The following is a 24,788-nucleotide window of genomic DNA, read 5'->3' on the forward strand; positions in this document are numbered from 1 at the left end:
TGGCAGTTTTTCTCCTTCAGTGCTCTGTATATGTCATCCCATTGCCTTCTTGCCTGCATGGTTTCTGCTGAGTAGTCTGAACTTATTCTTGTTGATTCTCCCTTGAAGGAGACCTTTCTTTTCTCCCTGGCTGCTTTTAAAATTTTCTCTTTATCTTTGGTTTTGGCAAGTTTGATGATAATATGTCTTGGTGTTTTTCTTTTTGGATCAATCTCAAATGGGGTTCGATGAGCATCTTGGATGGATATCCTTTCTTCTTTCATGATGTCAGGGAAGTTTTCTGTCAGCAGATCTTCAACTATTTTCTCTGTGTTTTCTGTCCTCTCTCCCTGTTCTGGGACTCCAATCACATGCAAGTTATCCTTCTTGATAGAGTCCCACATGATTCTTAGGGTTTCTTCATTTTTTTTAATTCTTTTATCTGATTTTTTTTCGGCTATGTTGGTGTTAATTCTCTGGTCCTCCAGATTTTCCACTCTGCATTCTAATTGCTCGAGTCTCCTCCTCTGACTTCCTATTGCGTTGTCTAATTCTGTAATTTTATTGTTAATCTTTTGGATTTCTGCATGCTGTCTCTCTATGGATTCTTGCAACTTTTAATTTTTCCACTATGCTCTTGAATAATCTTTTTGAGTTCTTCAACTGTTTTATCAGTGTGTTCCTTGGCTTTTTCTGCAGTTTGCCTTATTTCATTTCTGAGGTCATCCCTGATGTCTTGGAGCATTCTGTAAATTAGTTTTTTATATTCAGTATCTGATAATTCCAGGATTGTATCTTCATTTGGGAAAGATTTTGATTCTTTTGTTTGGGGGGCTGTAGAAGCTGTCATGGTCTGCTTCTTTATGTGGTTTGATATCGACTGCTGTCTCTGAGCCATCACTAAGATATAAAATAGTAGTGGTTTATTCTATAATTGCTCACTGAGTCTTATCTTGTTTTGTTTTCTTTCAATATACGTGGATGGGCTACTAGATTGTGCTGTCTTGTTTATTGTAGCCCTTGACTTACTTATGACCTATTACCAGCTGGTTTGGGCTGTTGCCAGATATATATGCCTGAGTCTATTCACTATTCTTGAGTAGAATCTGATTTTGGGTCATCAAGTTTGCGCTGCACCCTAACACCTATCCACCTCGAGAAGTAGTGGTGATAGTTGTGTGCACCAGATTCTATTAGCAGCTGGGGTTCACACTCCGGGGGGGGGGGCAGGATGCTGAGAGGCTTCTCCCAAGTGCCAGTGAGGTAGATATGTCTCTATTACTATAGCACCTTGGTGGGAGGGCACTGCAGCTGTACCTTAGGCCCCTAATGCAAGTACCTCTACTGATTGGTAGGTGTTACCCTCCTTAGACCCCTAAGGCAAGAGGCTAGGTGGTCTGGGGAAAGCTTCAGCCCTCAGTTCCCTGTTGTGGGTCAGTTAAGGCTCTGTTGAATAAGCAGAGATATCAGACCTGGGAAACTTGTTTTTCCAGTAAATCCGCTAAAAAAAAAATGCAGTCAGATCCCTATCAGAACTGCCTTTGCATTATAACAGCCACCTTGTTCCCTGTAAGGATGAAAGCCCAAGATTTGGATCATATATGGTTGGCCGGAGCTGACTCTGTGTTTTTAGTCCAATTAGGGAAGGATTTTTGGTCCCTGGGTTTTTTGTGGTTGCTTCTCTCAGGCCAGAAGAATGGGTTAAGACAAAAAAAAAAAAAAAAAAAAGGGAAAAGCAAAGCCGCGGAGACAGAGCCATTCTCCCTCTGGCTCAGGAAATTCCAATGTTAATGAAGACGCCTGGAAAGGGGAGGGGAGGGTTCAGAAAAACAGGAGAGTAGCACCCCGGAATATAGCCAAAGTTGCTTATCTTGCTTGGGATGACTATTTTATCTGAGATTCCCGAGGGGCGTGTTGCCTTTGTGTGCTGGCTGTGTGGAGATTGCCCCCGAAGGTCTGGCCCACTGAAGCTGCAGTCAGATCCTCCACTGCCAGTCCGAAGCCCAGTGTCAAATTTCCCCTGCTGGGACACTGCACTCCCGGCTCCAAAATCAGTCGCTGACTCTCGGGGACTTCTTGTCCCGCCAGCCGCATCACTGTGCCGCCCCCGCAGACTGGCTGGGCCCCCTCCCAGGGTTAGTTCAGGGGAGTAGGGCTGTGCCCTGTGTTTGCGCCCTGACCAGATGCCGTGTTCAGCTCCCCTGTGCCCAGTCCAAAGCCCGGCACCAAGGTTCCCCAGCTGGGATGCTGCACTCCCGGCTCCAAAACCAGTCACTGCCTCCCGGGGACTTCTCCCACCAGCCGTGTCGCCACGCCACCCATGCAGACCAGCTGGACCCCCTCCCGGGGTCAGTTCAGGGGGGTAGGGCTGCGCCCCTTGTTTGCGCCGTCACAACATGTTGTGTTCAGCTCCCCTGGGCCCAGTCCTAAGCCCGGCGCCAAGGTTGCCTGACTGGGACGCTGGCTCCAGGCTCCGAAAACAGCCGCTGCTTCCCCGTAGTTGTTCGTTCTCCGTCTCTGTCGCTCAGGTCAACTCTTTAAATCTGTGTTTCTTGTTCAGCGTTCGTAGATTGTTATGTATGTGATCGATTTACTTGTTTTTCCGAGTCTTTGTTGCAATAGGGATCCGAGGTAGCGTCTACCTAGTCAGCCATCTTGGGACCTCGGTCTCGACTCTTTATTTCTTGTTCTTCAAATTCAGTCCATTAGGAAATCTTGTAAACCCCATCTTCAAAATATATTCATAATCCAATCGCTTCCCACTATTTTCATTGCTCACACCCAGGCAAAGCAAACACCATCTCAAATAATAGCCTAAATTTCTACTGTTTTCCCACTCTTTTGCTCACTCCTCACCTCTCAATTCTATTAAGTCTTACACTGTCTCTCTTCTACTACTATTTTGTAACTCCCCATCTTACCCAGATTAAAAGTCAAAACCCTTCCAATATCCTTAGTCCCTACATGGTCTGGCCACACCTCTGACCTTATCTCAATGTCTCTGCTGCAGCCACACTGGCCTCCTCGCTGACCCCAGAAAACAGTCACGAGCCCTTCCCTAGTGCATCTGTAATAGATGATCCCCTGCCTGGAAAGAACTTCACCAGACATTCTGATGATTAATTCCTTCATGTCCTTCAACTCTTCCCTCAAAGGTCACCTACTTAATGAAGCCCACACTGCCCATCCAAGTTCAAACAGCTGTCTTTCCTGGCCCCACACACCCACACTCTGTGTCACCTTCCTCATAGCACTTACCATCTGCTCACATAAACACATTCGTTATTTACTTCTGTGGTAGGCTGAAAAATAATCGCCAAAGATGTCCACATTCTAATCTGTAGAACCTGTGAACATGTTACATTATATACAAAACGGACGTTTGAACTGTAGAATTTGAGATTAGATAATTATCTGGGATTATCTTGGTGGACCCAGTGATGTAATCACAAGATATATATAAGAGGGAGGCAGGAAGGACAAAGTTAGAGAAGAACATGTAAGGGCAGAATCAGATGTCAGAAAGCAGATTCTAAGCTGCTGCTTTTGAAGATGGAAGAAGGAGCTGAGGGCCAAGGAGAGTAGGCAGGCTCTGGAAGATGGAAAGGGCAAGAATGGGATTCTCCCCTACAGCTTCCAGATGGAATGCAGCCCTTCATGCCCAGTTTAAACTTCTGACCTCCAGAACTATGTCTGAATAAATTTGTGTTATTTCTAAGTAAATAAGTTTGTGGTAAGGGTGTGCCAAAGTATGACCTAGAGTGAATACCGCCTGAATTCAGAGACCATCTCAAGAATAGATCTGATGCATTGAACGCTAGTGACCAAAGACAAGATGAGCTGTGGAATGACATCAAGAACATCATACATGAAGAAAGCAAAAGGTCATTAGAAAAAAAAACCAGTAAACAAAGAAAACACCAAAATGGGTATTAGACTCTGAAACCTGCTCTTGAATATCGAGTAACTAAAGCATAGGAAGACATGATCACTGAAAGAGCTGAACAGAGGATTTCAAAAGGCAGCTCTAGAAGACAAAGGAAAACATGAGAGTTGAATGTGCAAAGACCTGAAGTTAGAAAACCAAAAGGGAAGAATACACTCAGCATTTCTCAAGCTCAAAGAACTGAATAAAAATTTCAAGTCTCAAGTTGCAATACTGAAGGATTCTAAGGACAAAATATTGAAAGACACAGGAAGCATCAAAAGAAGATGGAAGGAATACACAGAGTCACTATACCAAAAACAATTGATTGATGTCGAACCATTTCAGGAGGTAGTACACGATCAAGAACCACAGTACTGAGGAAGTCGAAGCTGCATTGAAGGCTCCAGGAACTGACAGAATACCAAGTTAGATGTTTCAGCAAATGAATGCAACGCTAGAAGCACGCACTTGTTTGTGTCACTTTCAAGAAATCTGGAAGACGGCTACCTGGCCAATCGACTAGAAGAAATCCATATTTGTGCTCATTGCAAAGAAAGGAGATCCAACAGAATGTGGAAATTAGCGAACGATATCAGTAATAACACACGCAACTAAAATTTTGCTGAAGATAATTCAAAAGCAGTTGAAGCAGTACATCCACCAGAAAGTGACAGAATTCAAGGCAGATTCAGAAGAGGACTTAAATCCAGGGATATCATTGCTTATGTCAAATGGATTGTGGCTGAAAACAGAGAATACCAGAAAGATGTTTACCTATATAGTACTCAGTATGCAAAGGCATTCAACTGTGTGGATCATAACAAATGATAAATAACACTGACAGGACAGGAATTCCAGAACACTTAATTATGCTCATGAGAAACCTGTACAAAGACCAAGAGGGAGTCATTCAAACAGAACATGGGGATATTGAGTGGTTTAAAATCAGAAAAGATGTGTATCACTGTTGTATCCTTTCACCATACTTACTCAATCTTTATGCTGAGCAAATGATCTGAGAAGTTGGAGTACAGGAAGTAGGATGTGGCATCAGGATTACACCTCCACAAAAATCCTCTTTTTTTTGGACAGAAAACAGCTGTCTAATAAGCAACATCATGATAAATGGAGAAAATAATGAAGTTGGCAAGAATTTCATTTTACTTGGACCCACAATCAACATCCATGGAGCAGTAGCCAAGAAACCAAACAACATATTGCATTGGACAAACCTGCTGCAGAAGACCTCTTGAAAGTGATAAAAAGCAAAGATGTCACTTTGAGGTCTAAGGTGTGCCTGACCCTAGCCATAATATTTTCAATCCCTGCATATGCATGCAAAAGCTGGACAATAATAAGGAAGACTGAAGAATTGATGCCTTTCACTTATGGTATTGGCAAGAAATATTGAATATGTCATGGACTGTCAGAAGAACAAACAAATCTGTCTTGGAAGAAGTACAGCCAGAATGCTCCTTGGAAGCGAGGATGGTGAGATTTCATCTTGTGTACTTTGGACATGTTATCAAGAGGGACCAGTCCCTCGAGAAGGACATCATACTTTCTAAGTAGAGGGTCAGCAAAAAAGAGGAAGGCCCTCAATGAGATGGATTAACACAGTGGTTGCAACAATGGGCTCAAGCATTAAAAAGATTGTGAGGATGGTGCACGACCAACCAGGCAGTGTTTCGGTCTATTGTACAAAGGGTCGCTAGGAGTTGGAATCAACTGGACAGCAGCTAACAACAAGCTTGTGATAATTTGTTACAGGAACAAGGAAAATAATACACTATGCTTACACACTATACTTTATATCTCTGTGCTCAAACATATGCTCCACAAGTCCGCACTTTCTGTTCTTAATTAACTGGTGTTGCCCAGATGCAAAAATAATGTGTTGTATAGTAATCGCTCAACAAATGTCAGTAGAATGAATGATCAATGTAGTGTAGACCACCTCCCTATTCTAGAGGCACTGTCTTTATTAATATAGCCTTAGACCAAAAACTGTTTCGTGGTAGCTGCAACACAACATCCACTCACATGGACATTAACGCCACCTGGACTTTTCTAACAAGGGCTGCTATCTCCTCCCTCCCTCTACCCCTTCCCATCCCCTACATCCACTGTCATAGATTCAACTTTGTCCCCCCAAAATATCGAACAACTCAGCTAGGTCCCGATTCCCAGTATTGTATGACTGTCCACTATTTTATGTGATTTTTCTACATGTGGCAAATCCTAGGCCCCGATGCAATGAGATGGATTAGTGGCAGTTATATCGATGAGATACACAAGGTCAGGTTCTGTCTTAAGCCAATCTCTTCTGAGATATAAAACACAGAAGCAAACAGAGAGACATGGGGACCTCATACCTCCAAGAAAGCAGCACCAGGAGCAGAGCATGTCCTTTGGACCTGAGGTTTCTGCACTGAGATGCTCCCAGACCAAGGGAAGACTGCTGCATCACAAGGACCTTCCTCCAGAGCCAAAAGAGAGAGAAAGCCTTCCAGTGGAGCTGGCGTACTGAATTTAGACTTCTAGCTTATTGGACTGTGACAGAATAAACTTCTCTTTGTTAAAGCCAGTCACTTGTGGTATTTCTCTTAGAGCAGCAGCAGATGACCAAGACACCCATCCTTCGGCACACTACAGCACACAATTTTATTTTCATCTTCATGGAAGAATGGTCCTTTGGCTGATGGGTAAATATATTACAACCAACAGTGAATTTAAATTAGCCTCTGCTTGATGAATTCCTAAGTTTGGAATGGAGTGGAGCCAGCACTAGGGTTATAAAGCTAAGGGCAGTGAGAGTGGGGCGGGGGAGCTGAAAAGGATGGAAACAAAACAAAAATTTATCTAAGATGAGTAACTATTTGACTCCTATCTAAAAAAGGTTAGGGAAAAAATGACAAGACTCACCCTCGGAACAGCCCTAGAAAGAGGGCAGGATCTGGACAAGTCTGAAAATTCATCTCTCATTACCACAGAGACTCCTGTGTGCAGGAGCTGCCCTCAGTCTTGTGGGACATTGACAAAGTGACTCTTGCAGCTGTCAGAGACGGGGAACACCGAGAGCAAATGAGACCAGAACTTACACACAAGAACAAGAACAGGCATAATCTTCTAAAAAACCAAACACACAAAAAATAATCATACAAATGATGAGGGCGAAGGGCCAGGCTTGGACATGAGCCCAGGCTAGCCCAGCCACACACAGCCCTCACTGCCCACAGCTTCGGAGACAAGGCCCAGGTGATACCTGAGTCCTTGTGACAACAGGTCCTAGTGGGACAAGGTTCTACTGAAGGGAAAAGGACAAAGGAGATGCAAAGATGACCCAGCCATGGAGTGACCACATCAAAGCCCACACTCTCCCAAGCACTGACTGTGTACATGCCCCGACTGTGCTCAGCTCCTCCACCACCCTCTCCCGACCCTGCCTATGACAGACTCAGGACAGTGAACACATGGATTCTGGAACATTCTCAGGGTTGCATTTATTTTCTCTCTTCAATTTTCAGAATTTTCATTTCCTTTAAGTAACCCATCAACTCCAACTCATAGCAAAAATATGAATAATCAAATTCATTCTCATATTTGCATTTTCAATAGAAAAGTGAAGCACTGCAGATCACAGTGACAGGATGTTATGTGAGGGATAGAGATTTTCCAGCCCACCTCTGCAGGAACAGGGAATATCAATCATGATCAGTGTGGAGAAAGGGGATCTGGTGGGCAGGAGTGGGCAGTCTCCTCACATCCTCACATTATGCTCATAGGAACGCAGACACATTCAGAGGCCAGTTGCAAAAAGAGAAGTCAGGGGTTCTTGAATCACAAAGCTTGGCATGAACAAATCTTGTATCACTCAGTCCCACACATGGCTGCTGTCTCACGCTACGGAAGAAAATAATCATGAACAAATTCAGGTGAGTCACTGTAACTACTGACACTCTGAATAGCCCAACACATGATCAAAATGCCCAAATTCAAAGGATTCCCATGACCCAGTCATGCCCTCTCTGTCCTAACCCCTGCTCCATCCATGTCAGGCCTCCCAGGGTCTCACCTTTAGAAGCTGTGAGAGACACATCAGAGCCCTGGTCACTGTCGCTGCCTGGAAAAGAACAGGATCTGGTCAGAGCCCATAGGAGATGAGACTAGGGGAATGTGAATCATGGGCTCCCCCATACGCTCCCATCTACATTAGCCCAAAGGTCTCAGCACCAGCCTCCGTCTCTCCATACTTACTTGAACCTTGAGTGTAGCTCCCTCCTTTCCCACCTGTGGGAAGAAGGCATTCAGTGAGATTGGGGGAGACAACATCACGAGGTCGTAGAAGAGCCAGCTAGTCCTGGACCCCAGGGACTTGTCCAAAACTGTGACTGCAGACCCAGGGTAGGATAAGGAAATATAAGCAAAGATGTGCAGGGACTGAACTAACCACCCTCCTGGAAGCCTGTACTCAGCAGGAACTTTCCCCTGTGACCTGTGACTATTGGGAATCAGGTCTCCATCACCAGAACCGTTAAGGTGAGAGATTTGCCATTCATTCTCAAATCTGCTTTATAAAAGGGTAATTGTTAGCACACAGGGTCCCAGACTGTGTCAGCATGTGTGGATGGTACCACCTGTAAAGAGGCAGGATAGGGCAAATCTCCTACCTGGGACCTGAAACCCCCCAGTGGGACAAGAAAACTCAGACCTCATCCCCATCTCTACCTGAGTTCTTCTTCCTCCACATCACAACAGCTCCAGCCACCACAACTCCAAGGACTACAGTTCCAAGGAGAAGGAGGCCAGCAACGACCTCTATTTTCGGGGTACTGGCCTGGGAAGACAGTTCTGGAAAAAGAAGGGAGATGAGGAGCACTGACTCCTTGGAGGTCTCCAGGACTCCTGCTTTCCCTAAGAAGAGGCTCCACCCTTGGCTGCCTCCTTACCCCATCGCAGGGTGACAGGCTCAGACAGCCCCTCATGCTGCACACGGCATGTGTATTTCTGTTCCTCTCCAGAGGGCACCACCAGGGCTGCCCACTTCTGGAATGTCCCGTCTCCTGCAGGCCGGGTCTCCACAAGCTCCATGTCCTGGGTCTGGTCCTCCCCATCCCGCTGCCAGGTCAGGGTGATCTCCGCTGGGTGGAAGCCCAGGGCCCAACACCTCAGTGTGGCCTCATGGTCAGAGATGAAGTGGTGGGTCATGTGTGTCTTTGGGGGGTCTGGGTTAAAGAATCAAAAAATTTAGGAACTTTCTGATACCTCTCACAGGGTACATGTGAACATCAGAGAATACGCAGGGCATTGAGAGGGGGATCAAGGGCAAAATCCAGACAGCAGCCTGGACCAGGGGTTTGGGATAATTTCCTATTCCTTGGAAAGTTCTAAGATCAGGGTGAGACAGCCCAGGACAGAAGGTTCCAGGTCTCTGATGGGGAAAACAGGGACTTCTGGCCCTGATCTGGGTGAAGGCAGAGACGCAGGACACCTGGACATTGGATGTGGGGCAGAGTGTAACAGCTGAGAGAAAGAGCTCCCCCTGGTTCCCAAGGCCACCCCAGGGTCAAAGGGGACAGCTGATCTGTTGTTTCAGGGATCACCTCCCCGTTTATCCTCAGCGAGACTGAATCCGCTAACTGTCCCTGAGAAAATGGAGAACACTTTGGACAAATCACTCTCTGGTACAGTATCTGGGACTTCTCCCTTTCCTGATCCATGGTAGGAGGGTACTCTGGCGTAGATTGCATTTCCTACCCCCTTTGTGGGACACCAGTTGAGGGAAGAGTCCCAGCCCTAGAGGAGACCAGGAGGCGCCCCGCGGCCCTTCTTACCTACCCGCTGCAGCGTCTCCTTCCCGTTCTCCAGGTATTTGCCCAGCCACTGCAGGCATGCGCCCTCCAGGTAGGCCCTCCGATACTCTGCCACCCTGACCACCTCGAATTTGCGCTTTGAGATCTGAGCTGCCGTGTCCGCCGCCGTCCAGGAGCGCAGGTCCTCGTTCAGGGCCAGATAATCGGCGCCGTCGTAGGCATACTGATGGTACCCGCGGAGGAGGCGCCCGTCGGCACCCACTTCACAGCCGTACAACAACTGGATAGTGTGAGACCCTGACCCCGCCCAAAAAGTCAGTCCCGGCCCCGCGATCACCCCCCCGTCAGCCCCGCCCACGGGGTCAGTATGGCGATTAGTCCGAGCCCATTTGGTTCTAAACTGAAAATGAAACTGCAGCAAAATGCCCGCGGCTCTTCGCAACTGAAAGGGTGAGGTTCGGACCCGGGGACTCGGGGCGACGCGGCCGTGGGGACGAGGGGACCCGTGACCTGCGACCCGGGCCCGGCGTCACTCACTCACCGGCGTCGCTCTGGTTGTAGTAGCCGCGCAGGGTCCGCAGGCTCGCTCGGAAAGTCTGTGCGTGGCCCTTGGCGTTCTGTGTGTTCCGATCCCAATACTCCGGCCCCTCCTGCTCCATCCACGGCGCCCGCTGCTCCATCCTCGGGTTCGCTGCGTCGCTGTCGAACCGCACGAACTGCGTGTCATCCACGTAGCCGACTTCGATGTACCGGGGCTCCCCGCCGCCGGGCCGGGACACGGCGGTGCTGAAATACCGCAGGGAGTGGGAGCCTGGCGGCGGGGAGCGGCTGAGACCACCGACCCCTCCCTCCCCGCGCGGGCTGGGGTCCGGGGTCGATGGGGGCGGGGAGGGGAGAGGGGTGAGGGGTGAGGGGTGAGGGGCTTGTAGACCGAGAAGGGGCGGTGCGAGGAGCAGGGCAGGGGTGGGGGCTCTGGGCGGTGTCGGCTTCCGCGAGGGTCCTGCGTCCCCGCCGAGCGGTCCCCTCGCTCCTCCCTCCGCAGAGGCCGTTTCCACCCCGACCCCGCACTCACCCGCCAGAGTCTGGGTCAGTGCCAGGGCCCCCGAGAGCAGCAGGAGGAGGGTCCGGGGCGCCATGACCCGGGTACTGGGGTTCTAGGGAGAATCTGCGGCCTTACAACCTGGAACCGCGCTGACGGTAATTGGCTGCTCCAGAAATCGGAGACCCAATTGTAGTGACAACTGGGGTGATGCCATGTGTGTCCATGCAGAATGAGCAGACACAGGGTGTGAGAAGGAAAAGTGAAATGCTGAGGAAACAGGGAATCCCCAACACTAGGCCACCCCACCCCTGACACCTCCGTCGGACCTGAGTGCCTGTCTGGGGACTGGGACTTTGCCCTGACCCCTCTCCTCCTGCACCGACCCTTCTTTGCTGCACTGTCTCCTTGAGTCCTGGACCCAGGACCTGCTTAAGTCAAAACTGTTGTTAGTTTCAGAATCTCTATGTTGTTGTTGTTGTGTACCCTGGAGTGGATTCATAGCTGCCCTATATGACAGAGTAGAACTGCGTCATAGGGATTCCTAGGCTGTAATCTTTCAAGCAGCAGATCACCAGGTCTTTTCTCCTGCAGAGCAACTGGTGGGTTCCAGCCTTTGGGTTAGCAGCCAAGAGCTTAATCGTTGCACCATCAGGGCTCCTTAGAATTTCTATTCACTCTTACAGATTACTGAGGAATTAATGAGATTTTGTTTATGTGGGTTATATCTACCAATATTCACCATATGAGAAATTGATACCGAATTAAAATTTTAAAGTAATTTTAAATGTTATGAAGAACCCATTAAACTTAACAGATAATATATTCTCATGAAAAGTAAATATTATGCAAACTAAAACAGTGGAGTGAGAAGAGTGCATCATTTTACATTTTTTGCGTGTCTTCCTTACCTGTGTCAGTAGAAGCCTTCTGGATTTTCATATCTGCTTCTACATCCAGTCTGTTATTTTGGTTGAGATGTATTAAAAAAAAAAAATTGAGTGTCACACAAATATGAATTGGAAAAGGATGGAGTATTTTTAATAGCCTTTCCAACTCAATGTGAGTGTTCATCTTTGATACTTCGCTGAAGCTACAGAAGTGGTAGTTTCTTAAAGGTTAGTTGCAGCTAGAAACCGTGTTATTGAATATTTCTTATTCTGTTCATTAAAACCCATAGGACCATCTTGACACACTGAATCTTGTACTAAAGCATGAGTTGTTGTTGTTGTTTTTATAAGTGGTGCATTGGTTCACTTAGTATGTGGAGCTCCCAGTGTTGATACATTTCATTACAAAATATCAAAAAGTCACATTTGTTAGTGTTACCTCTGATCCCAGCAGAAAAGTTTGTATGTTTTGGAAAGCTGTCACTCTTGTGGTGGATTCAAGTTTTCCAATATTCTAATCTCTTGAGAGGTTGCTTTTTATCATTGGCAGCAATACTGTCAGTTGGGTTCCTTGAAGTTTGTGTCATTAGCTAAGTGTGTTTCATTTTAGAGAAAGTGCCAAATATGCAAAGTAGTTTCTCTGTCATTCCTTCTTTCAAGTAAAAATGATATTTCATAAAAAACAGGCTAATTCAGCTCACGCAGATTATTCTCCTTGAGACAAACATCATACTCTGGGATATAGAAGTGCTTTATATGTGCTTCCCACTTCACCACACAGAGTATTAAAAGATGTGGACTCAAGGATGGTGATTTAATAAAGTTACTGACTTCTGTTGCTTCAATCAGTACATCTTTAAGTGAATCTGTTACCTGGTAGGAAAGCCCAGGTTCTTTCTCCGCATGACTCATACTGGCCAATAAGCGAGAAACCAAGGTGGGAAAACAGGCAAGGCACCTTTATTTCCTTGTAGAAGGAAAAGGAGTCAGGAGGAGCTGCTGCTGCCAGGACTGCTCCCAGGGTCGGGCAGGCAAGTTGCTTTTAAAGGGGTTTACAAGTAGGGAGCTCTTACAGGTTCCATCAGCAACATTCTTAATCATACTGTGCAGGCACAGTGGGGTTTACATATAACCTCCAAGCAAAACCAGGATTCAGATGCAAAGCTGGGGGTGAGGGGAGGATGGGGGCGGGGAACAGAGCCCAACAAAGGAAATGATTTTTCAATACAACACGGTTGGAGAGGAAGCCAGGTAAAGAAAACTTGATTTTTAGTACAGCACATGGGGGCTCTGTCTCAAAGCTGTTGTGTTTTTTCCTTGTGGTTTGCTGACACAGCCTTGATCTTTGCTAACTTCCCAGCTGATTTCCCTCAGTGCAAATATCAAGACAATGAGAAATACTAATAATTTCTGAGTAATGTTATGAAAATAATTTTGACTTCATGGATCTTGTGAAAGGATCTCAGTGACTCCAAGAGTTCCACAGATGACACTTTGAAAACTGCGGTTCTGAGTAAACCAGGGAGCTGCCTAAATATCCACAGCCTCTTTGCCTCCTCTTCACCTCCCAGAGTTCCTCTCCCTGAGCGGGACTGTCTGCCTCCCAAAGCTTAGCTTAGGCCTCTTCCCATGGGCTCTTCTAGAAGAGAACTTACCCCCCAAAAATTTAAAGCCAGAGAGTGTGCTCAGTGAGAAAACTGAGGAGGAAGGAATGATGTTTCCCTTTGGAACTGGGAACATTTTTGCCTGAAGCCACCAGATAGAGATTTACTCATGACCTGTTTGGTTTTGTTACACACCAACCTAATGTATATTCATATCCCAGACAGCTGGAAACTCTGATGCAATCTGTATGAGAAATAATAAGAGCCCCTCAGTATAAATGAGTTTAAGGCACCTGACTTGAGGTCCATAAACCACCAAGAACAGTGCTGTCAATAGAACTTTCTGTGATGAAGGAACTCTATATCCATGTTACAGTATGATTTACAGATGGAAGTCTATTAAAATTAAACCAAAACCCACTGCCCTCGAGTCAATTCCAATTCATAGCGACCCTATAGGACAGAGTAGAACTGCCCCATAGAGTTTCCAAGGAGTGCCTGGTGGATTTGAACCACCGAACTTTTGGTGAGCAACCGTAGCACTTAACTAGTACCCCATCAGGGTTTCCCTATTAAAATGATCTTTATTAAAAGCCATGGATTTGTCTATGTGGGTCTTAGAAATATCCTTAAAATGCAGAGTGCCCCAAAGAAGTTTCATTAAAAGACATTTAACAACTGGTCTGTATAGACATGAACCAAAACATGATTTATCATCTCAAGATTACAAATGTTCAAAAAGGCCCAGCACCAGTGCCAATCCTTCTTTGCATTTCACTGAGACTCTTTATTGTTCTTGTCTTCTTTAGCAGGAAATAACTTCATTTATTCATGGCAAATACTTATAGGTACCACACATACTAAATGCCCTGTAGGTCTTGCAGTTATGTTTTTAAAATTATGAAACAAGAAAATCAAAGCTTAAAATTATACCACCTTAGAATTCTTTACCTATTTACCAATTATTGATCCCTTTTCTTCAAAATTCAAATAATTTTATTTTCCTTGACTCTCAGATCCCTCTCTCCTCATCGTCTGTACCTAGATGAAAATATACATGAAATTTTTACAATTATGAAGAGAAAAATTCTCAAAGCAGGAACCAAGATGAAAAATCACAAAGAAAATTGATGAATTGATGGCAGTTTTGACTACATAAAAATGTAAAACTTCTTCTGGCAACTACAAACTCACAGATATATGATTTCCAATAATTGTATCAATGACACATTAAAATGATGAAATAAGAACAAAATTGTATACAGTTATATTCAATCAGAGAACAAGAAATAGCCGTTTGGAAATTAAAAATACGATCATAGAAATGAAAAATCAATCGATGAACTAGGTGATAAAATCATACTGCCACAAGATAGTACAAAATGGTAAAGGGATTGTGAACAGGAGAGGACTATAAAAATATTAGACTATTCATAAACACAATGTTCTGTATTCTACTGTGCTGAGTAGCATCTAGAGTCTTAAAAGCTTATTAGTGGCCAATGTAAGATACAACTCTTGACCTCCTCCCGTCTGGAGCAAGGGACAGTGAAGAAAACTAAAGACTCAAGGAAGCAATTAATCCAAAGGACTAGGGGCCCACATGAACCAGAGCCTCCACCAGCCTGAGACCAGAAGAATTAGATGGTGCCTGGCTACCACTACCCACCACTCTGACCAGGAGCACAATAGAAGGTTCCAGTTAGAGTGAGAGAAAAATGTAGAACAAAATTCAAATTCATCAAAAAGACCAGACTTAATGGTCTGATAGAGACCAGAGGAATCACGGAAGCTAAGAACCTTAGACACCCTTCTAATGTGCAGCTGAAGCCACTCCCAGAGATCACCTTTCAGCCAAATGATAGACAGGCTTATAAAATAAACAGTAATACCCATGAGGAATTTGCTTCTTAGAACAATCAGCTATATGAGACTAAGAGGGCAACATTTGCACAAAAGCAAAGATGAGAAGGCAGGAAGGAGAGGGAAACCAGACAAACAGAAACAGGAAACCCAGTGTGGAAATGGGGAGAGTGCAGACACATTGTGGGGATTGCAACCAATGTCACAGAACAATCTGTGTGTGAATTATTGAATGGGAATCTAATTTGCTGTGTAAACTCTGACATAAAGCACAGTAAAATGTTCAAAAAATATTGGACTCTCAAGGAATTCCAACAACATTGTAATACATTTTTCAACAGGAATGGAGATGGAAAATAATTAAAAATAATTCAAGAAAATGTTTTAGAGTTTACAAACAGACACGTACAAATTCTTATGATAGTTAACCCACACTAAGAATACATCACAGTGAAATTTTAGAAAAAGGGTAGAGAATAAAAGATCCTGAAAACATCCAGACACAACAAAAAAGAACATCTTTTTAAAGCTAAAAGACATGTAAACAATGGCTTCCAAATCAAGGAAAAAGATGTTTAATACAGTATTCTATACCAAGCCAAAATGTGAATAAGTGCTAGGGTGGCCTAAAGACATTTTCAGGTGGTTAGGATTTTAACATTTTACTTTATGTGTTCCCCTCTTCACGATAATACTAGAGGAAATGGGAACCAAAATGATAAAGAAAACCAAAAAAGGGGGGGACACTTAGAATCCAGGGAACAGGTGAGCTGGCACAACACAGACAAAGGATGCTCAGGATGAGGCGAAGGTGATCCACGGTGTCAGCCTGACGCTGATGACAGCAGCCAGTCCACATGTGGCAGGACTAAAGGCTGTGAGACAGGTAGGTGTCTTAAAAAAGATGAAGTTGGAAGAAAACTTGATGTGGTGGAATATATTCACAAGAGATTCAGAAGGGGGGTGGGGATAGGAAGTGAGGTAGAAGTTGGGAATGATTTAATGAAGCTTATGAGAGAAACTAAGTAAGGATCCCCTGCTCCTCCTGAGTCCCCACCCCTGTCCTCCTCCCTTGCCCTCCTCCACTGGCCTGTTCCCCTTACACCTCCCTCACTTGTACAGCAAATGAACCCGACTCCCATCACAGCTAAGCAGGTCAGGGGGCTCAGAGGGGCCCCTGGAAAGGTCCCCAGAGGGCTCCAGGGGTGTCGGGAGGTGGCGCCTGGAGCGGAGCTGCTGCTGAGACTGGAGCTGATGGCACACTCCAGAGACTCGCTCCTCTTCCTGGAGGAAGGAAAACAACTTAGAGAATGGGAGGACAGGAATTTTGAAGGGGCAGGAGGAAGGAAAGGGAGGAACGGCATGAGAAAAGGAGTGGGTGAGATGCAGGGGTGGGACAGGAGAAATTAAAAGGGGAATTAGGAAAAGAAGAAGGAAAGCCAAAAGAACAGAATGGGGGAGTCAGTAGAAGAAATGTGAATGGAAAAATAAGGGGGGGGGGGACAGAAAATGGGGGAAGGGAGAAAGGTAGGTGCACAAAGCTTCCAATAAATCATGCACTTCTGTGCAAAGCCAACTGACCCTTAACTAGAGTCTGGGTGCATTGGACATGTGGGCGTCTACCCAGATTCACTTGGCAGGGTGGAGCACTCACCATCTGTCTGAGTGTTGGCTGCTATGCTAAAGACTCACAACACTGCTTGAAGCTCACCTCCTTCCTCAAGTGGTTGAGTCAGCACCACAGACATGCTCCAGAACCCCCACCCCAGCACCAGATCAGCAGAACGCTAGATTTCACCTGAGACCTACTCCTCACTGAACACTTCCCCTTCCCTATCCTGTTCCACTAACCTCCTTGCAGGTTTGTTTCAGAGACCCTGAACCGTTCCCCCTCCCCCCTCAGTAAATCATGAGCACCTGAACCCATGCTTCAGGCTCCGCTTCAGAAAACCAGGCTTCCTGGGTCCTCCACCACCTCGCTCTACTGGCAATTCTGGTTCTGTGCCCCCACACCACTGACAGGCCACCATTGTTCAGGGGTTCTCTGAGCACACTCCTTCCTTCGTCTTCAATACCACCCTCCTCTTCTCTGGAAGGCATGCCATGGCAACTTTAGAACTGACACATGAGCTACAGAATGAACAGGGATTGGAGGCACAGAAAGAAGGTGCAAAGCCAGACAGAGGCCAGAGAGGTGATGCTAGAAGGAAGGAATGGGGACAAGACTTGGGAAAAGTGGAGAAAAAAGGGCAAAAAGCCCCAAAACCGAACCCCTTGCCATCGAGTCAATTCTGACTCCTAGCGACCCTGTAGGACTGAGTAGAACTTCCCCATTGGGTTTCCAAGGAGCGCCTGGTGGATTTGAACTGCTGACCTTTGCTGTAGCACTTAACCAGTATGCCACCAGGGTTTCCGAAGGAATGGCAGGGAACCATGAATCAGGGAATGTGTCCCTGATGGGGAATGAACAGCCAGGTATTTTGCAAGGTATTTGCCACCTCCTCCTCCTTGCCTCCTTGCCTGGCAGACAAAGGGGAAATTGTTTCTCCAGATGTGGGAACCCTTCTGCATTGATGTTCTCTCAGCCTTCAGATTTTCTCCACGGAGGTAACTCAGGACCTAACAGTTCTTGTAATTCTGAACGATCCCAGAAAAAATAAAGCCCCAGCCTTCTCAAGCTCTCCCCCTAGTCTCACACCTCCCTGTCAACAAGAAAGTTTTCTTTTTAGTGTGTCATCCAGGTGTGCTTTCAGTTCACTGCATCTTAGCGGATTTTCAGTGGAGACTGGGGACTGCAGAAATACCCTGCACGTATTGGAAGTCCATCATTCAATCCCTACCTTCATATCCCCTGACCTCTACCTTATTTTCTCCAGGAAGCTAAAAAGAATGGTAGCTCCTTTTAATTTTGTCAAGAAATGGGCAAAGAGACCTGAATTTCTACACTTGGCAAAATAAATTACGATTTGCCCAAATAACCATAGGTACATTGCTTAACCTCTTAGAAACAACTTCCACGTAATGGGGAAAATCACATCTGCCCCTCCTAGCCTCCCAGAACTCCGTAAGAAAAGGCTCAGTGGATACCTCTTAGCAAGGCATTACACAAATACCACTATTGGGTTTGGAATGTTTTAACACACACACTCTAATGAAGGAATGAATAGATGAATGAAAAATAAATAAAAACTTTTGTTTCCCATGTTCTTATTTTTTTTCTTTTCGACTTTCTGGAGACATGGGGGAGTGGGGTATGCAAAAGACATTGGCAGTGTGGTATGGTGGATCAACCTAGACTTTGAAGACAGACAGACCTGGGCTCTACCTAATACCCTTGAGGACGGGACCGGGTTCCATTCTTCTCTTAATCCTTACCATCCAGCACTATCATCAGTCTATGCGGACAAAGAATAAATGTCTGTTGGATGGATAAATGAATGCAAAATGTAGATGGATTCAAATTCTAACTAATTCACTATCTGCTGTGTAATCTCAAAAAAGTTACTAAACCTCACTGGTTCTTATTGGTATTATAATGTGGATAATACTACCTTAAGGAGTTTTTATAAGAATGAAATAAGAACACATATAAAATGCTGGATATAAATTTACATTTTCTTTTAGTGAACTGCCCTATGCTTCACCCTCACCTTTGTTAGTGATAATCAGATCTATAATCCCAGTCCAATATCTCAAGTCCTGTGTCTCTAACTGATTCGAAGGCCTTTACACTATATGATCAACCACCTCAAGTTTAAAATATCCAAAACAAAGCTTGCTTTGTCCTCAACTCCAACACTCACCAGTAATTAAGGCCGAAACCTTGGAATCAGCAAGTTCTCTTAATTCTTTCATTGAAATGCTTTACTAATATTATCTCTCCCTACACAGAATAATATTAATAACAGTCAACATTTATATTGTCCTTACTATGTGCCAGGCACTTTTCTAAGTTATATATATCATCATATTTACCAAAAAGAATTAGTCGATATTCAACCATTTCAAGAGGTGGCATATGATCAGAAACCGATAGTACTGAAGGAAGAAGTCCAATCTGCTCCAAAGGCATTGGTGAAAAACAAGTCTCCATGGAACTGATGGAATATCAGTTGAGATGTTTCAACAAACAGATGCAGCGCTGGTAGTGCTCACTTGTCTATGCCAAGAAATACGGAAGACAGCTTCCTGGCCAACTGACTGGAAGAGATCCATACCTATGCCTATTCCCAAGAAAGATGATCCAGCCAAATGTGGAAATTATAGAACAATATCACTCATATCAGACGCAAGCAAAATTTTGCTGAAGATCATTCAAAAATGGCTGCAGCAGTATATTGACAGGGAACTGCCAGAAATTCAGGCCGGTTTCAGAAGAGGACATGAAACCACGGATATCATTGCTGATGTCAGATGGATCCTGGCTAAAAGCAGAGAATACCAGAAAGATGTTTATCTGTGTTTTATTGACTATGCAAAGGCATTGGACTGTGTGGATCATAACAAACTATGGATAACACTGCAAAGAATGGGAATTCCAGGACACTTAATTGTGCTCTTGAGGAGCCTTAACATAGACCAAGAGGCAGTTGTTCAGGCAGAACAAGGGGATATTGAGTGGTTTAAAGTCAGGGAAGGTGTGTGTCACGATTTTATCCTTTCACCATACCTATTCGTCTATATGCTGAACAAATAATACAAGAAGCTGGACTATATGAAGAAGAACGACGCATCAGGATTGAAGGAAGACTCATTAACAACCTGTGTTATGCAGATGACACAACCTTGCTTTCTGAAAGTGAAGAGGACTTGAAGCACTTACTAATGAAGATAAGAGACCACAGCCTTCAGTATGGATTACACCTCAACATAAAGAAAACAAAAATCCTCACAACTGGCCAATGAGCAACATCATGATAAACGGAGAAAAAATTGAAGTAGTCAAGGATTTCATTTTACTCGGATCCACAATCAACAGCCATGGAAGCAGCACTCAAGAAATCAAAAGACGCGTTGCATTGGGTAAATCTGCTGCAAAAGACCTCTTCAAAGTGTTGAAGAGCAAAGATGTCACCCTGAAGACTAAGGTGCGCCTGACCCAAGCCATGGTATTTTCAATCACGTCATATGTATGTGAAAGCTGGACAATGAATAAGGAAGACCGAAGAAGAGTTGACACCTTTGAATTGTGGTGTTGGTGAAGAATATTGAATATACCACGGGCTGCCAAAAGAATGAACAAATCTGTCTTGGACGAAGTGTGGCCAGAATGCTCCTTAGAGGGAAGGATGGCGAGACTGAGTCTTACATACTTTGGACATGTTGTCAAGAGGGATCAGTCCCTGGAGAAGGACATCATGCTTGGCAGAGTATTGGTCAGCGGAAAAGAGGAAGACCCTCAAAGAGGTGGATTGACACAGTGGCTGCAACTATGAGCTCAGGCATAACAACGATTGTAAGGATGGCATAGGACCGGGCAGTGTTTCGTTCTGTTGTGCATAGGGTCGCTATGAGTCAGAACCGACTCAACGGCACCTAACAACAACGACAACATATTTAATCCTCAGACAACCCAATGAGTTAGTTGCTATTCATATCCCCATTTTAGAGATTAGGGAACTGAGGAACAGAAAAGTTCAGTAACTTACTTAAAGTTATACTGCCAGTGAGTGGCAGAGCTGAGATTCAAACCTAGGCAGCCTGGCACCAAAGTCTATGCCCTTGCCCAGCTACTCCACACTGCCTCTGTATGCCGAATCGCCTCTCTCAGAGAGCACCTGCTTGGCAGCCAGGAGCTTGGCTGACATGTTCCAAATGATCCTTTGGCCACCAGGTCAGTCCAATCTTTAGTTCAAAGTAAACAGCCCATAAGAAGACCCTAAATTCTTGTAAAAAGACCAGACTTAATGGTCTGACTGAGACTAGAATGGCCCCAGTGGTCACGGTCCCCAGACCTTCTGTTAGCCCAAGACAGGAACCATTCCCAAAGCCAACTCCTCAGACAGGGATTGGACTGGACAATGGGATAGAGAAGATGCTGGTGAAGAATGAGCTTCTTGGATCAAGCAGACACTTGAGACTATGTCGGCATCTCCTGTCTGCAGGGCAGATGAGAGGGCAGAGGGGGTCAGAAGCTGGCTGAATGGACAGGAAAAGAGAGAGTGAAGGGAAGAAGTGTGTGGTCGCATTAGGGGGAGAGCAACTAGGAGTATATGCCAAGGTGTATATAAATTTTTGTATGAGAGACTGACTTGATTTGTAAACTTTCACGTAAAGCACAATAAAAATTTTAAAAAAAGAAAGAAAGAAAGAAAATCACCCAGAGGGGCAGAGGGTAGCCTACTCAGCATGATGCAGTCTGCTTCCTCCAGGTCACTGCCATTCACATACTCAACCACTAGGGGGCACCGGTCTCCTCTGCATCCGTGACAGAAATTCTAGAAAAGAAAACTTTCCCTCTTGGTTCAGCAAAGACAGAATTACCAGTTTTCAAAAGAAAATTTTACCATGCAGCTTAAGGAAAGCTGGACAATAAAAAAAAATCATATTGCATAGAAATTAGTGAATTAAGAGAGAGCAAATTTATGATTTTAATTTTTAGCAGCCCAGTCTGGCTATGAGAGTTTGGATGCCCAACAATGATCTAAAATATGTATCACTCCTCGAGCAGCTTTTGGCCGTACTGCATCCAGTTCTGATGTGACCTATAGCCCAAATCAGGACCTATTCACAACTCATCCCCAGGCATGAAGCCCTCCACCTTCCCTAGCTCTAGCCCAGAGCAATACTACGTCCCTGAAATCACCCTAATCCGTTCTATCTTGTGAAGAGTGGAGCATCAGAGAATTTGGGGACCTACTTGAAAACCACCACAAACACAAATATCCACCAAAAGGTGAATGGAGGAACAAATTGTGATATCTTCATACAATGGACTACTACTCAGCAATTAAAAAAGAAACAAATAGACTACTGATACTCAAGACAACATGCCTGGATCTCAAAAATGCTGTGCAGAGTGTAATAAACCAAGCACAACAGAGTATGTGCTTGATGAATCCATTTATAGGAAGTTCTAGAACAGGCAAAGCAGTGCAAAATGATAGAAGTCACATCAGCGGTTGCCAGGACCAAGAGTGAGAAGTGGTGGTTATTGTAAATGGGCGTGGTGTAAAGGAAATGTTCTGTGTCTCCACTAGGATGGTGGTCACCTAGGTGTGTACACTGGTCAAGCCTCAGCGAACTGTGCATTAAAATCTGTGTGTTTCATTGTACAAATTATACTTCAACTTAAAAGGGAGGAGAGAAAAAATCAAAGAAAAGTGGTGATGGGTGAGCACATTACAGGCTTGAGAGAAAATACGGGAAATACAGAACACACTCCGGAGGTGGTGGTACGAAGAGAACCATGGTCTGATATCCCCCAGTGACAGACGGGACCAGTGGGTGAACTTTATTTTTCACCACAGGGAGCACTGCTGCTGCCACATTTCCTCTGGATCCTCCCCTCCCTTCTTAACCATCATCAGTGCCAGTGGCTAATTGTGGGCTGTGGGGCCCCAAATCTTGGTACAAGCAACAAACTGTTTCTCTCCATGTGATTGGAACCCAGGGATCCCTCCCTCCATCACCTCACCATACTTCCCTTTCTACCTCTAATGCCTCTAGAAGAGAGGTTGTTAGCAAAGAGCTCCATAGCAGAGCTCCCTCTGACCCCCCTTGGCCTCACATACACCCAGCAGAGTGATGGTGGTGGGATGCGGTCAGTGCATGGCCTCTGCAGTCAGCCCACCTGGTTCAAATCTAAGCTCTGCCGCTTACTAGCTACCTTTCCAAACCAGTTATTCATCCCCTGTGTGCTTTCATTGTATTTTTTTTTTTTCAGAACAATCAGAAACCATTTATTTTACTGAAATGTGTACATCCTACTGCTAATTTTTAAAAGTAGCAAATTTGCTGGCGCCGTAGTTTGACCTGTTTTACTGGACAGACTAATGTTCAGTACAAGTCAGTGTAGTTTTGAGATTGATGAGCTTTTATTTATGTTTACTTCAAAGATCTGATGAGGAATTCAAAATAGCTCACAGCTTTAAGTGGCATTTACTGTTCCATAAATCTTGAGACCCAGAAAGGAATGCTAAATAGACAAGCAAAACTCTAACACAAGTAAGAGAGAAGTTCCCTTCTTTCCCAAGTGATTGGTACAGAAAACATGGGGCCATACAAAGCAAAGGGGAAATGATGGAAAGGAAAACTGTCCTCCAGTAGGGTCTCCAGGAGTTACAAACATTTTGGAACTGAAGATGGAAATATGATGAGACAGTGCTTCTTTGTATTAAATAATAACTCACTTTATGAATTAATCATAAAATGTCAACACTTCTAGCCGCTGTATTTAGTCTTCTAGGAGAGATTTCGGACACAAAGTTACTCATTCCTATTTCCCTCGCAACAAAGATGGAGATCAAATAGCAAATTCAAGGCCAAAACACCTGGGCAAATGGACAGAGATACACTATAATTAAAATGGAATATAAGCTTTTCTTAAAACTTGGATCTGCTACACGACAGGGCTGAAAAACGCTTGCCGATGAATTTCGGGAAGGCTTTGGCTGAAGGGAGGAGATGATGCGAAAACAGTGGATCCCCTTTGGAATGTATACTGGCAGACAAGTGTTTGATTTTGTGAAAGAGGCATTCTTTTTTATAGAAAAAGCCTCTAATGAATAATCAGAACCTTTAGCCATGATTGCTCAATATTGGAGGAGTAAGGAATCTTTGTGGTGCATTTTAGTGTTTGATTTACGTCATCTAGTGTTTACAGTGTTCCAGGAACAATTTTGTCTTATTGACAATGAGCCTCCTTAACAGCAAGTCAGAAGCCATCAGGAGTAATACTTCTTCCCCTGCTGAGGTCACTTGTTTTCAACATCTGGGGCAGGGCTTTAAAAATGTTTAAAATGAAAAGTAGGAAACAGAGCAGTGGAGGGAGGGGGGGAGCCACAAGAGTTTTCAAGGCAGCTGGGGGTTCAAAAGTGGAAAATCAGAAACTAAAATGCTAAAATGGAAGCAGAAGCATAAAGGTTTTCAGTAAAATTGTGATGAATCAAAAACTCACAAGTCTGTGTATCTATTAGGATTTACCCCGATCCTCTCACCAAGCGATTCCTCATAAAGCATTTTCCCTCAAGCCCATCCTTCCGGCTTGATCTTCCCTGATCTGGCATGATCCCATCGACACACACCTTAGACACGATTTCCTCCAAGAAGCTGCAGAGCCTCTCTCACCTGGCCACCAGTCTCTTACCAGGGGTTTGTTATGAGCAGGACGCATCTCCACAGACAGGTCCCATCCTGGCTCCGCACTGCACTGTCCCCTGCCCACCCCGCCCCTCCAGGTCAGCAAAATTCCAAGCAATAAAAGCTAAACTGGCGTAGAAAGGTTTTTCACTCATTTCCAAACCGCCTACAGTGTAAAAAGAAGCAAAGGCAGCTTCTAGGAACTGTATCTACTGGCCTCTGCCGGAGAAGTAGGCAGATCTGTCCAGACCGCGGCCTCCGAGCTGTCTGCGCTCTGTCCCCATAGGCTTGCGCTCACAAGGACACTTGGCTGTGGCGGTGACAGGACAGTCACCTTTCATACGGCTCACCTGAAGATCTTCTTGTGTTTTG

At 45.0% G+C, this 24,788-nt stretch overlaps 1 protein-coding gene across 1 annotated transcript in view; it reads right to left on the reverse strand.

The window, feature by feature from the left end:
• Positions 1 to 10,901, reverse strand: part of LOC126074400 (HLA class I histocompatibility antigen, A alpha chain-like) — a 110,056-nt gene extending 99,155 nt beyond the window's left edge. Inside the window, exons 1-8 of the mRNA XM_049881460.1 lie at positions 10,793 to 10,901; positions 10,262 to 10,531; positions 9,742 to 10,017; positions 8,857 to 9,132; positions 8,636 to 8,758; positions 8,165 to 8,197; positions 7,983 to 8,030; positions 7,592 to 7,810 (exon numbers count right to left, since the gene is read on the reverse strand). Coding sequence (XP_049737417.1) covers positions 7,806 to 7,810; positions 7,983 to 8,030; positions 8,165 to 8,197; positions 8,636 to 8,758; positions 8,857 to 9,132; positions 9,742 to 10,017; positions 10,262 to 10,531; positions 10,793 to 10,856 — 1,095 coding nt within the window. The 5' untranslated portion in view covers positions 10,857 to 10,901 and the 3' untranslated portion in view covers positions 7,592 to 7,805. The remainder of the gene's footprint in view (positions 1 to 7,591; positions 7,811 to 7,982; positions 8,031 to 8,164; positions 8,198 to 8,635; positions 8,759 to 8,856; positions 9,133 to 9,741; positions 10,018 to 10,261; positions 10,532 to 10,792) is intronic.
• Positions 10,902 to 24,788: the final 13,887 nt, after the last annotated feature.

The sequence above is a fragment of the Elephas maximus genome, chromosome 1 (assembly GCF_024166365.1).
Source record: "Elephas maximus indicus isolate mEleMax1 chromosome 1, mEleMax1 primary haplotype, whole genome shotgun sequence".
Classification (NCBI taxonomy): Eukaryota; Metazoa; Chordata; class Mammalia; order Proboscidea; family Elephantidae; genus Elephas; species Elephas maximus.